General features: G+C 39.6%; 1 protein-coding gene across 18 annotated transcripts in view; it reads right to left on the reverse strand.

The window, feature by feature from the left end:
* The window catches only part of grm8a (glutamate receptor, metabotropic 8a), a 308,026-nt gene that overhangs the window by 150,496 nt on the left and 143,819 nt on the right, over positions 1 to 13,711 (reverse strand). For all 18 annotated transcript variants that reach the window (XR_006376766.1, XR_006376765.1, XR_006376772.1 and 15 more), the window contains 3 exons: positions 7,386 to 7,521; positions 6,701 to 6,855; positions 3,939 to 4,076 (listed from right to left, as the gene is read on the reverse strand). Coding sequence is in view for 10 of the 18 variants with exons in the window: in XM_044185504.1 (XP_044041439.1) it covers positions 3,939 to 4,076; positions 6,701 to 6,855; positions 7,386 to 7,521 (429 nt within the window). In the remaining 8 variants the exon portion in view is untranslated. The remainder of the gene's footprint in view (positions 1 to 3,938; positions 4,077 to 6,700; positions 6,856 to 7,385; positions 7,522 to 13,711) is intronic.

Genomic DNA, 13,711 nt, shown 5'->3' on the forward strand with positions numbered 1-13,711 from the left:
CTGGTGTCTGCTTCAGTCAGCTTCCCCTCAGGGATCAGTTTTACCTGACTTCACACTTTCAACAGAACAGAGTTTTATTCCAGGATCTGAGTTGTCAGCTAAGTCTGAGTGCTTTGGATTTCCCTTTTTTCTTTTGTGATTACTATTCTCTTTATGGGAGATGAAATGATGAAAGTTGAGGTACTGTACTGTAAATAAATTATTAAAATAAATTTATTGGACTGGAGAACAGATGGTAGTAACAGTAATAACCTTCTTTTTTAAAGTCACAAATACCCCATTGAAAGATATATACTTTAACAACTACAATAGTGTGTGTTTGTGCTTTCCACAGAATACTGGGTATAGTTCCATAAAATATGCATTAGTTTCATGTAACTCATTTTGCACTCACACAAGAATCAAGTTAAAAAATATATCCTGCAAGTGGGACTGAAAGTTGTATTTTTTGAGAAGGTGATGTATGAGTCATGTAGTGAAAGAAAGCCCTTGCTGAAGACTGACTGATGAAACACTTGTGCACTCAGAGAAAGACAAACAATTGCTCAGAATTGCAAGACAGGATTCAAAATGTGTTGGACGTTTACCTTGAGTTAATTTCCTTTATCTGTTAGTGGTCAGCTATTAGAGTTAAACTAATTCAAACAGCACATTTTTGCACTGCCAGTAATGGTGCCACCGATGCTACGCTAACAATCTTTGAGTAGCAATGCAGCGTTCAGTGTCTGACAAAAATATAATAGGACACTGTTAAATGTAAAAAAACTCATATGGTGTTCTGATAAAATGTTGATTCAGTTAGTTTGTTTTTCAAAGATATCAAAAAATACTCCTACTTTTGGCTCATATTCAAAATATACAATACAATAAAGTGTGCCCACAATGCGTGTGCCCGCAAACACAGCAGTGAGTGAGACATGCAGATGATGGCAGGACCTCACCTACCTCGGACCACGGTGACATCTGATGAACATTTCTTTAGTGTGTGCGTCCATAAAAATGTGAGTTGAATATTCTTTCATGTTTTTGTTAAACACTGTTAGTGTTTAAAATGTAGCCACAAGTGTACTTTGCAGAGTTAAGAGAGATTCTGCTAGCTAGTGTTTCTGTGCATTTTGGTCGCTATTTTTCTGTTGTTTATACCCTTGTACACTGAATGCTTGTTGATTAGTGACTGTTACAGTGACTTCATATGTTGTGCCGTTTGAATGCTTATTCAGTGTTTGCAAAAGGCTAATTGCTTGCTTATTACACCATCATTACTAGCCTTTAGCTCTGTATGCTAGCTGTTATCTGTGTAGATGCCTATGTCTAGCTTAGGTTCAATGTCAATGCTAGATTCTCCATTACTAATCAGCCTGTAATGTTGTGTTCTATTGTTACAGAACCATACACAATCAACATGACTTTTTCATTTTTACACCTTTATTTTCTCATCAGGCTCACCTCACACACCTTTTTTGTGTACCTCCATTTGAGATAGATAAACAGCCTAAACCCTAGACCTGGTCACCCTGAAGTGATTGCTGCCACACCTATAGATCCATTCACATGCTCTCACATGGTACTAATTTATCTTTTTTTTTTTACTTTAAAAGGGGCAATATGTAAGAATTGAGACTACTCTCCACCTGCCGAATTCATACTCCAAATCAATAGGGGGCAGTATATCACATATCAGGTCATAACTGCTGCTTACTGCCATTAGCTAGTTAGCTCAGTAAGTCGTGCAGCTAACTTAGCAGTCCTAGCACCAGAACTGGAGTCGGGCGAGCGGGCAATGGAACCTGGATAAGCAGCGACGCGTTCAGGCAGGAACAGGAGAGGCGTCAAGCGACAGAGAGAGGAGAGTAAGGCATCAGAGGCAGCAACAGCGTGTAGAGCCAGAATATTTTTCACATCTGACTTGGTAGATTAAGGATTTATTTTGACCAAACCAGAGATAGTGATTGTTGGAACAGTTTACAGACTAACCAAGACAATTTTGGTGTGTTTTATTTTGTTTCTGTCGAGTTTGAATGAAGTGTGTTTTATGTTGTAATAGTTTGGTGAAAGAGAGAAACGTGAATTCAGAAGATGTACGGGGCTAGCAGGTTAGCATGTTAATTTCAGTAGATATCTCTGCAACACAATACATTTTTGTAGAGAGGCCTTTTCACAGCTCTGATATCAATTGTAGACTTTTGTGTTGGTAGTGGCAGGTTTAAAGATGACAGAGCATAATGTATTCAACAAACCTGGCTAAGGATTGGGCTCAGGTCATGTTTGGGCAAAATTAGCTCAGAAACAGAAAAAACTCTTATTTCCTTCTCCTTTTCTCAATCTTATTGTGTCTTATTGGTTTGTCCTCTCTCATTTGCTGTTTATCCTCCGTTATTCATGTATTTTATTATCATTTCTTTGTCTCTGTTTCTAATTTGTGCATCCAAATATTATTTTTCCAATCCCTCTTCCTGTTAATTTTCTTATTTGCACTTGTTGACACTATCTCTCTTTCTAGTTGTCTCTCGCTCTCAGCCCAATCCTACACAATAATCACACCCATTTCCACATCCTCCCATCAGCTGTGTCAATACAGCAACCTTGAGCAGCAGGCTGCTGATTGGCTTCTGTGTTGATGATTTGGAGGTCGCGAACCCCAGCACTTGGAATTAATGGACTCTGTCGCACGACTACAGGGCCCTCGACACAAACAGGCCCACATACACAGATGCCACGCCAAGTAATAGGCGGTCAATGGGAGTCACAGCCTTTACAAACCTAATTATGTGAACTAATGGCGGGTATCAGCTGGGGAATACTCACTGTGACACACACGCACATAAACATACAGACTCAATCATAGCAGCATAAGGTCATATAGAACTAAACTGGAAAGGTTTTATGTTTGTGATCATGGACATACATACAGGTAATGTCCATTGGCATCACTAAATCTGCTATGAGTGTGACATTTTTTGTGTAGCCAGTGGCAACTGTAGGTACATTGAAAGTGCACACACAGCCTTATCTAGATCATGTACACACATGCACACACAGCACAAGACACACAGGTTACACTTCAGTAGCAGTGCTTGGCCTTGTGTAAAATAACAAGCTGCTGGCATTCTGATATGACAGCAAAATGCAGGTCAAACCACACAACACATACAGTATCATGAACACACACCCAAAAAATGACAACAAGAAGTGCCTATTACAGCACAAATACACACATAAACTCTACACACACACACGGAGGAGACTAAATAACCATTTTTACAAGCACAGACTCTAACAATTATTTAATTTCCCTTTTAGCTTTGAGTACACAAACAATTGTTCTTGTCAAGCTGTATTGCACCTTGGAGCCTAACAGCTAGTGTGATCTGTGCTTTAAGGGTACTTATTAGAGCCAGCAGTGCTCTCTATAATATATACTAATTAAACCCTTATGCTTGTCCCTGTTGACACATTGGAGAACCCTGTCTCTGTGGACTTCTATCTTGTGAAAAGTTGAAGCTGTTGATAAATGTCAAAGAGTGATAAAAGAACCACAATAGTTTTTGAATTACTTCAGCTGGAAGCTGCATTGATGAGCATTTTAGCTTGTCCTTGTTTTGCATCAAACAAAACAGAACAATGGCACTGAGGAAGAAGCAAGGATTCAGTTGATGAGGTGCAGGGATGAGAGAAGACCAATTAGAACTGACCACCTGCCAGATTTGTTAGAAGGTAAAACTTACAACCCTCTTTGGAACATCTGTGGAGTTGAAACGCCTCTTCTCAAATTGGCAAAATGATTTGTTGCAGCATTGTTATCTCTCATCTAATTACCTTCTAAAAAGAAAATCCTGCCTGTTTTGGCTATGAGGCATTTTGAGTTTCTTTGGGTTTTTTCCCAAATGGTGGAAACCAGCAACTCATTTAATGTAAAAAGGCAAAGTGTAGAATCTTACCTGTGCATTTCTTCAGGCTACCAGGCCGTTTACCGTGCATCCCGAGCTTACAGTTGAAGTTTTCCTCCCAGAATTCAGCAAACCAAACATTTCTTCTGTTGTTGGACAGCGAGCGGCTACGGAAATACCGATCAAACGCTGTAAAAAAAGAGAGGGTAAAAGTTAAATTACATAGAGTGAAGAGGGGTTATTTTTCCTTTTTGAAACTGTACTGAATACATCTACCTGTCCATAAAGACGATATATAAGGGCTTCATTTCCACTGAGCCTGCCTGTACTTAAAAAAAAAAGGTGTATATAGCAGTGTAATACGTTTTGACTCACAAAAGCATATGCTATGAATAGCCTATGGATCTAAAGTATGACTGAAGAGTAATTTCTGTGTAGCCATCCAGTGTAGGAGCCCCTATCAAATACTGAAGCCAAGAGCAAGGAGAGCAAACATTTTAGAATGAGCTTTCACAGTCTACGTTGGCTACTTGTCCAATTTAATAACTAGAGAGGAGGAGAGAAACAGGGAAGAACACATTTCTCCACTCACAGGAATGGAAATACCTGTCAGAGGCTGGCAGGCTGAGGTAAAGAGATGGGTAAAAGAAAAGAGAAATGAGGGAGACAAAAACACTGCTTGTACTTGCACTACTTAGTTCATACCACAATTAACTGGGAAAAAAGATTTTTGCTTTGTTGTTGCTGAGGAAAAGATGGCAAAACTGGATTTTTAGAAGATGTCCTCTATCGCCATATTGCTTTATAACCCTCCTTAACATCATCAGTGATGTTTTGGCTACTTGAATATGGCAGGAGTTATTTATTGTTCCTATGGACCTCAGGTATACCCCAAGAAGACTGTAAAGATGCATTTACACTTTACTAATAAAAATAAGGTGTCATTTCCAACACCACTGGGACTGTAGTTGAGGGCAATATAGTGCACATGAAACAAACCATGGACGCTGGGGAAATCGGACTGACTTGGACAGCCTGTGCCATGCATGACTCGCTGTGAAAGCTGACAAGAGCTGCCTTGATTAATCTCCTCTGCTGTCAGGGAAATTAGTCCTGTGTGCACCTGTGTAGTTCCATTGATACTTAGACTGCTGGGAACAGTGGGTTCACTCTCTGTGTAGTGCAACAGGTAGCACATGTCACCTGGGATCATATGCTTCTCATTGTGATCACAGATGTGATGCTCATAAAAATAGAAAATATATACGCGCTTGTGGTACTGTAAGGTTCTTTAAAACAACATTTAGTTTAGGTCCCTCACATTATGAAAGATAATTATCTCCACCAAGTGGGCAATTGTTTGGGGGCGCTGGACCCTCTGGGGTACCAAAGTTCCGATGGTTATTTGATTAAAGAAATAGACTGACATTTTGAAAAATGGGAAACTTATTTGCTTTCTTGCCAAGAGGTAGACGAGAAGATCGATACCACTCTCTGTGGTATGCTGTACACTAAATGTGAAGCTGGGGCCAGAAGAGGGTTAGCTTAGCTTAGAAACTGGAAGCAGGGGAAAACAGCTAGCCTTGCACATTATAAAGGTAAAAAACCTATCTCTAAAGATTACTGGAGCACGTTATATCTGGTTTGTTTATTCCATACAAAAACTGAAGTGTAAAAACAACAGGTTGTGGTTTTTACGGGAATTAATGTGGCAGACTATTTCTTCACTATGAGCAGTTACTTCCTGGAGTTGCCACTGGTTCGGACTTCAGTAAGTATTTTTTTATTTTTGAAGAGAGCCAGGCTAGCTGTTTCCCCCTGTTTCTAGGCTTTGTGCTAAGCTAAGCTAACCGTCCCCTGGCTCTAGCTTCATATTCAATGAGAAAATATGACAATGGTAGAGATCTTAACATCTAATTCTTGGCAAGAAAGCAAATGTGCGTATTGCCCAAAATGTCAAACTATTCCTTTAAATGAAAAAGTATTTGTGGAATATGCAATGTTTAAAGCACAATATAAACCAAACTAGTAGTAAATGTCCCCCTCAGGAATATAAATGTGGTGGACAAAATATTAGAAACACCTCTCATTATAATGGAGTACTAACTACTGCCTAAAACTTACCTTAAAGCTGAATCAACACCTCTCAATATGAAGAGAAAAGAAAAAGAAAAACTGAACATTTTAAGCTTCACAAATGTAGGATCTATTGCATGGTTATTGGATTATATTGCATCAGATTGTCAAGTGTACCTAATAAATTAGTAACAGTGTATGCACTCTTCATTAATCTGTCTATTCTGAAGAACCTATAGCGGGTTCCCTCATGTCGACCAGCCAAAGCTGACTTTGATTCATTTAAGCCTCTACATAGGCTCTCTCTCTCTCTCACTTTCAGTTTATATCTTGTCGCCTTTGTGTCCCTCCAGGAGTCAATTATCTAATAGGGAGCTCTGAAAGGGAGCAAATGAGGATATCCTCCCTGGCCTAATGGCAAAAACTTGTTGCCCGTTGGGATCAAGAGTGAGGGAACATAAGTGTATTTCACTTTCTGTTTCTGGTCTTTCCCCCTGTCCCCTTAATTTGATCTATTAGACTTCGAACACACACACACACACACACAACTTCAGCTTCCTTTCATCTGTCACACAGCCAGGTGTGTGAAAACGGTCACAGTGCATTTGGCATTTTTAACAATTCTTTTAAGAAATCACTGTTTATCAATTGTTAGTCATTGACTGTATGAGTAATGACATAAGGACATGGTGTCATTGTACAGTATGTGTCTCTATTTTCTTCACAATCACTCTTACCATCCACGGATGCTCGTTTGGGAAGAATCGTGATGGCTCCCTCAGCCACTCTCTCCTGGCCAATCACAGGAGAGATTTTAGACCCCCAGCTGTCTGAACCCACCCACAGGAAGTGACCTGTCTGGTTGTTCCTTTTAGCTGCATCCAGAACTCGTCTGTTTGAGAAAAGACCGGAGAGTTAAAGTGTTAATGTAGCCCAGGAAAGAACAACAAAAAGGGATGGTGACGTTAGGTGCCTCTGGCTAGATCCCGTTGGTGGCTATATGTCCTTTTGATGTCACATTGATCAAGATGGTGAACACTTCCCTCCTCAGTAACTGTTCCATGGTCTAATAAACAGCATCAGCTAATGATTAAAAAGTTAAAAAATAGAAAATACTTGACTGAATGAGGGTTAGAACTACATAATGCAACAGTTCCAAACAGCAGATAAGCTAAAGGACAATTAATATACTAACTTTTTACTTCTGTCATAATATCAGTAGTTTAACATCAATAATATTATTACTGTCTTGAAGAAATAGTCAGTTGGTCATTATTGCTTTTAACCGAAAGTGGCATGTAGGTATCTTTAAATTATTATTATAGGATAAGCCAAAAATGCAACTCAGTATGTCACTTAAGTGAAGGCAGCAGAAAAATTATGAGCAGTGGCAGTGGGGGACTTTAAGTGCGTAGCCCGTACCGTATGTCGTCCTCATTAGCGAACATGATGATGGCCCTGGCATTGGAGGTCTCCAGCAGGCGTCTGATTATCTTGTCAAACTCCCCTGGCCTGGGCTCCCTAGGGATCTTCAAGGACTGGGCAATACACACACCACCTGGGACAGAAAGAGAGAAAGAGAAAGAGGGACAGAATGATTTGCATTTCATCATTTTGTATACATCACTCATATTTAGTTGCTCTCCCTTGATTTGGCCTATACCCAGTTTAATAAAACTGTGTTCTAAACACTCTCTCTGGTGCATGGAAGTGATGTGGCTTTACACTTACAGCAGCCTCAGCACTTACATAAATATATAAATAATAAATATAAGAATAAATGGACGGTTAGCGTAACAGCAGCAGCCACCATAAAAAGAAAGAAGAAAATCCAAGAAAAGTCCAAACCACAGGATGTAGTATTACCAGCCAAGTGAATTTTGGGGAATGCCAAAACACCACAGCATCAAGCAGTAATACAAGCCATATCTAAAATATATGAGGATCACAGAGTGCCATGTTAAACATTCATGCCAAAACAGACAGAAGAGAAAAAGTTGGGGAATTGGGTGAGATGAGACAAGGTATGAAGCAAGTAAAGAAAAACAGGGTACAGCATTGGAGCAGGGAAATAAAAGAAACAAAAAGTTGGGAGAGAAAGGAGTAGGGATGATGGCATGATGGACATGGGAAGAAAACAAGTTGTAGAAAAAGTAAGAGAAAGAGGTAGAGCAGGAAATAAATAGTGGGTCACAAAGAAGAGGCAAAGAGTTTGAGATACAGCAATGGATGGAAAACAGGATGGAAAGGAATGAAGAGAAAGGTAGAGAATTTGCTGAAAGGAAATTATGGTAAAGGTAGGAAATGTTGATTGCAGCAGAAAAAACAGCGAATAACAAGGGAGAAAGATGAATAGGACAACATTATGATTCAGAATCACGTCACTGCGCACAGTATGAGTGCCAGGAAAAATCCTTAGTACCCACTCCACATTCCTTCATTTCCTATTGTTGAGGATGACAAGAATAGCAGTCACAGTAATATTAGTTATTTCACTCACAATATATGATCATGAGGAAGATTTTTGTTACCTTGTTCTTTCTCTCTCTCTCTGCCTCCTCACACACACATACACACACACAGAATCCAACATCCCATATTGCTTTGCACTAATCCAGACTTTATATTTAAGCTCTGTTCTGTTAATTAGCTCTGCTTCATTAGATCATTAGCCCAGCTCAAGGTGTAAAGGTGTGTGTGTACATCTGCTTTATTCTTAACCAGTGCACAATAAGACTGACTGAGTGTATCCATATCGTTTGGGTGTGTATATCTACGTGTTCAATCTTGTTATTTGTCTGCATGCATTTGTATGTGCGTGTGAGTGAGTGTGAATGATGTCCCCCTTCCTCCCTGCCTGTTCCAGCCCATTTATTGAACATCTGTACACTCTGTCACTTTCACTATATCACACTCCTTAATCACACACTCACATTCGTGCCCATGCAGACACACGCATGCCAGCGTGCATGACTGCTAAAAGAAATACTCATTAGCCTCAAATTAAAAGCCTCTCAAGGATAATCACTACAGTGACACAATCTGCATAGGCACTCCCGTCGACTCCTCACACACACACACACACACACACACACACACACGTCACACTAGAGACAAATACTTAGAAATTCAGAATACTTTCTCAAGGATAATCACCATTTTGATGTGCATTATACAAGTGATTAACTGATTGTTTGTTTCATAGCATCAGTCCCATCATCAATAACTATCCCCATGGAGAACAGACTTCCCAGATAAAGACAATATCAAATCATATCTGTGCGTCTGTGTGTAAGTGTTTATGTACACACGCTTGTAGGCACACCTGACCGAAAGTGTCGCAGCCAAATTCACTGCTACCCCTAAAACACTTCTCGTCTTTTGATGGTGCCAAGAAAGCAGCTCGTTAAAAGCGAACGTCAGTTATTAGTGTGCACCTCCGCTGCTCTGTTGAAAGGAAAGCTGTGAGGTTAGGTCAGGAGAAACATCAACGTCTCTTCTTTTTCTCTCGCTCACAGAACGTCTAGTTGAAAGCAGAAGTTGTTAAATATAAAGGAGGCTTTGGAAGAGAGAGATTTAACATCAAAACCCTCGCACATACGACACTCCAGACAGAGGATTTGCTTCACATTGCAAACTAAAAATGTAGAGAAAAAGAGAGATAGAGGACCAAAATCTTGTAAACAATAATATCTAAGCTATTTTTGAAGCCATGCTTTTTTGTTGTCTGTTGAGGCTGACTGTAAAGCTCCTAGTATGAGAATAAAGTTTGGTCAGATGTGAAAAATTGTGAACTACAAGCCCTGATATTGATTTCAGTGAAGATCTGGGTTAAAACCTGCATCTCAGGAACATGACATGGTGTGAAAGCTTTCTGTAGGCCAAATCAAATAACTATCCTGCTGACAATTCTTTTCCAAGGAAAGAAACTGTGGCTGATGACATCAGATACTCAGTAAAATATGAATAAACAGAGAAGTAAACATAATGATTTGGCAGTCAACATGTCAACAATGTCCCTCATTTTCAGAGAAGTCTAAATTAGTGGCTATTTATTTAGTATTTATTTATTTGCACAAAAAAATAAAGCAGCAGAAACACAACAACAAATCAAAAGAAGCAAATTATGCAGGTGAGATTTTAAAAAACCCTAGAGGCTTATGGAAGGAATCACACCTCAATATGCATTATAAGCAAATATAAAAGTCATGTAATCCACAAAAGTAAACAAACAAGCAACAGGATCAAAAAGCAAACATAAAGTATGCAACATAAATCAAGCATATAAACATAAAAATAAATTAAATAATGCAGTGAGAGTATGTGTGCGTTAGTGTATGTGTGAGTGTGTATGGGTGTGTGCCCGCATGCATGCGTGAGTGTGTGTGCGCGCGCATACAGGAGGACAAACGTTCAATCAACACCTTGAGAGAGAGAGAGAGAGAGAGAGAGAAGGGTCAATTATAGTCAGATTTGATCAGTTTGGATAGTTTGGTTCATCAGACAGGACCTAAGCCTAAATTTGAAATTCTTGAGTGAGGTCAACTGAAATGCAAATTGAATATACCTGTTCCATAGCTGAGCCCCCTAAAAGAGAATTAACAGAGCCCAGTACGCAACATTGGGAGGTGTAACCGTTCGGCATGTCTCGTATTATAGTTATGTACATCACAGTACACAATAGGCTGGAAATACTTTACAAGGCATGGCAAGCAAAGCAGGCTGATGCAAAATTTTATAAATAAAAATAAAAGTCTGGTATATATTTATTTAGAAAAATCAGAGTGACAGAACCATTTCACTTGCCCCTCGACCCCCAAAAAACACAATCTGCTGGCTCATAATTTGGCTGATTGTGTAAAAACTGGATAATTAATTGTTTAGAGACATCACATCACACGCCGGGCATACTAATGTGAGACCAGTTACAAATTCTCTTTATTCACTTCAGATAAAAGAATGGTCCCAGCTGTATTGGATCACAGTAATAGTCAGTTTATTACATAATTCAGCAATTGTAGCACGTTCATCTACAAAGGGCTAATTGAATTATGGGCTCAGCATCCAATGAGCAGCAACACACCGAGCTCTCAGTTTATCTCTAATAACCTGATTATTGAGGCTTCAATGTGGAATAGAATGTGACTGAATCCTAATTCCTTGAGTCTATTTATATGTATGTGTGTGTGTGTGTGTGTGTGTGTGTGTGTATATGTGTGTGTGTGCCTTGTTTGTTTATCTCTCTGGGTGTAGGTGTGAAGCATATTTTTGTGAATCTGTTTTTGTGCATGTGTGTGGGTGTCAGCAAATGAGCTGGAGTGCATACAGTAGTCTGTGCAAATGCATGCATACCAGTGTTGCATGCATTTGTGTGTGTGAGTGTGTCCCCAATCTGTCAGCTCTGCAGCCATTAAAAAAAAAAAAGAAAAAAAGATGCAGGGTGCAAGTTGTGATGATAAATTCGATGTAAAGTGCGTCCAGCGCTTCTCCAAATGAAACCCTTATAGTCGCTAATTAACTCCATTCTGTTTTGAGATTAAATTCATTCTGTTTCAGGATGGGAAACGCCGCTGTCTCAACGTTTAATTAACAATCTGCTTCCCTCCCACACTCTCTCTGCACCATTTCATCTATTAACCAACAGAGGCATGGATGGCGAGGGAAAAAAAGAGGAGTTACTCAGCTTTCTCCCTGTGTGTATTCTTGCTCCTGCCATTTTCCGCTCACCTTCAGCTTGTCAAACTTTTCAGGAAGTACCTCTCTGAAGTATTTAAACAATGTGAGAAGAAGAAAAGAAAAATCATAGTGCTCTATTTCCTGGGAAATGTAACTGTCAATTTTACAATACATTTATAATAGGAGTGGCACCAAACCTTCTCAGTCACAAAATTAAGAACCAAAAGAAAGAAACTAGTGGCTGCATTTATAATGAATGCTATGAGCTGAAAAGCAGCCATCGAATATGAATAACAGGTTGGCAAGAGCAGGGTGACTTCACCTATAATGAGTGCTATGAGCTGAAAAGCAGCCATCGAATATGAATAACTGGGTGGCAAGAGCAGGGTGACTTCATCTCAATCCTGGACAAGATAGAGCTGCTACAGACAACTGACCTTTTTTTTTTTTTTTTTTTTTTTTTAAATCAGTGGCAATAATCAACCTTCTTCATGGTCATCCCATATGTTATCTGCTTCTCCCTACTTCTCCTTTTCTTTATCCTCTCCATCATTATTTCTTTACTCCCCCTCCCCTTTATTTTCTATCTTCATCTTCAATTCACACAATTATCTTCCCTCTTTCACAGTTGGCTGCAGCTTCCAGCAATTTTAAAAGTATTTCTGCAAAAGATGACTACAACAGCAGTCATTTGCATCACGCCATGCAGCTCACCATACCCTGCACAAAACCTCTATTCAACGCTGCAGGAGTACTCCAGACACTCACTGATGCACTCGTGCCTCCTATAATGTATTTATATATACCGAAATTATGGCTTCAACACACACAGACATTAATGTGGTTTCCTGCGAAGCAAGATGAGTAATGAGAGTAACTTTAAAGCTAGCTACCTTTATGCCACGGGCACTGGTGTTTGTGTGTGTGTGCATGTGTGTGTTTGTGCACACAAACACACACACGCGCGCCTTGTTAGTTGTTACTATTAGTACAACATTCAATATGCTTGGACTAAATACAAGGTTCTATGTGCCCAACAAATCCACGCAGAAAGAAATTAATTTCTTCCTCCAGCTTAGCGAGCATTTCTTTGATAAAACCGCCCACTGCATTCACCCCCACAGAAACACCTGCCAGTGAACTGGACAATTGGACATTTCTCACACAAACATACTGCACACGCACGCACACACTGATTTTGACACACTGTCTTTCTCTCCAAACCTCATTAGCACTGCTTTAAAATTAAAAGATGCACTCTGCTTCTCTATGCTTTGTTCATGGCTTGGGGCACTGCAACGTGGGCCTTTGAAGTCACTGATTTTTGTGCGTGTGTGAATGTCTGTGTGTATATGTGTGTGTGGTAATGCTTGTGTGAATCCATCTATGCTTACCAATGAACGTTTGCCTTTGCATGTATATTTGTGTGCACTCCAGTACAACACACACGCTGGCTTTTTTTGTGTGTGCGTGGATGAGGTGGTGCGGTAAATATTGTGTTCTGCATTTTTTCACTCCGAGTTTAAACTTCTCCCCAGGCTTGCTAATGAATCATTGACAACACCCACAGAACCGCTGTCCCAGGAAATTTACATCCTCCCATTAAAATATGCCTTAAAGGACACAGGCCTTTAAACCTCAAATGGGCTTGGAAATTTAAGACGGGCCTAACCCGAACCCAAAAAGATGCTGCTCAGACCTGAACCAAGCCTGAAGTGGAAAAGCTTGTGTGAGCCCTTAATGGACTTAAGCTTGAAATTGCTTATAATTTGCTGATAGTGAACCACTGATAATGGGAAAATGGGAAAAGTTGTTTCAGTTTACAGAAATGTTATGTACTTTTGGTAAATGTTTGTTCGATTAGCACAGTGTGAATGCACACTGAGACAAAATTAGAGAGTTATCAGAGTATAAATTGAGGCAGCAAATGGATATTGGATATTTGCAATGATCTACTGTGCACACAATAAAATGTTTCAAGTGGTGCTCAGACAAAATACAATAATTTGTGGTATCTATCTAAAAAGCTAATTCACACTCTTGCCTCAGTATATCATAGCAGAATTTAATAA

The sequence above is a fragment of the Siniperca chuatsi genome, linkage group LG23, assembly GCF_020085105.1.
Source record: "Siniperca chuatsi isolate FFG_IHB_CAS linkage group LG23, ASM2008510v1, whole genome shotgun sequence".
Lineage (NCBI taxonomy): Eukaryota > Metazoa > Chordata > Actinopteri > Centrarchiformes > Sinipercidae > Siniperca > Siniperca chuatsi.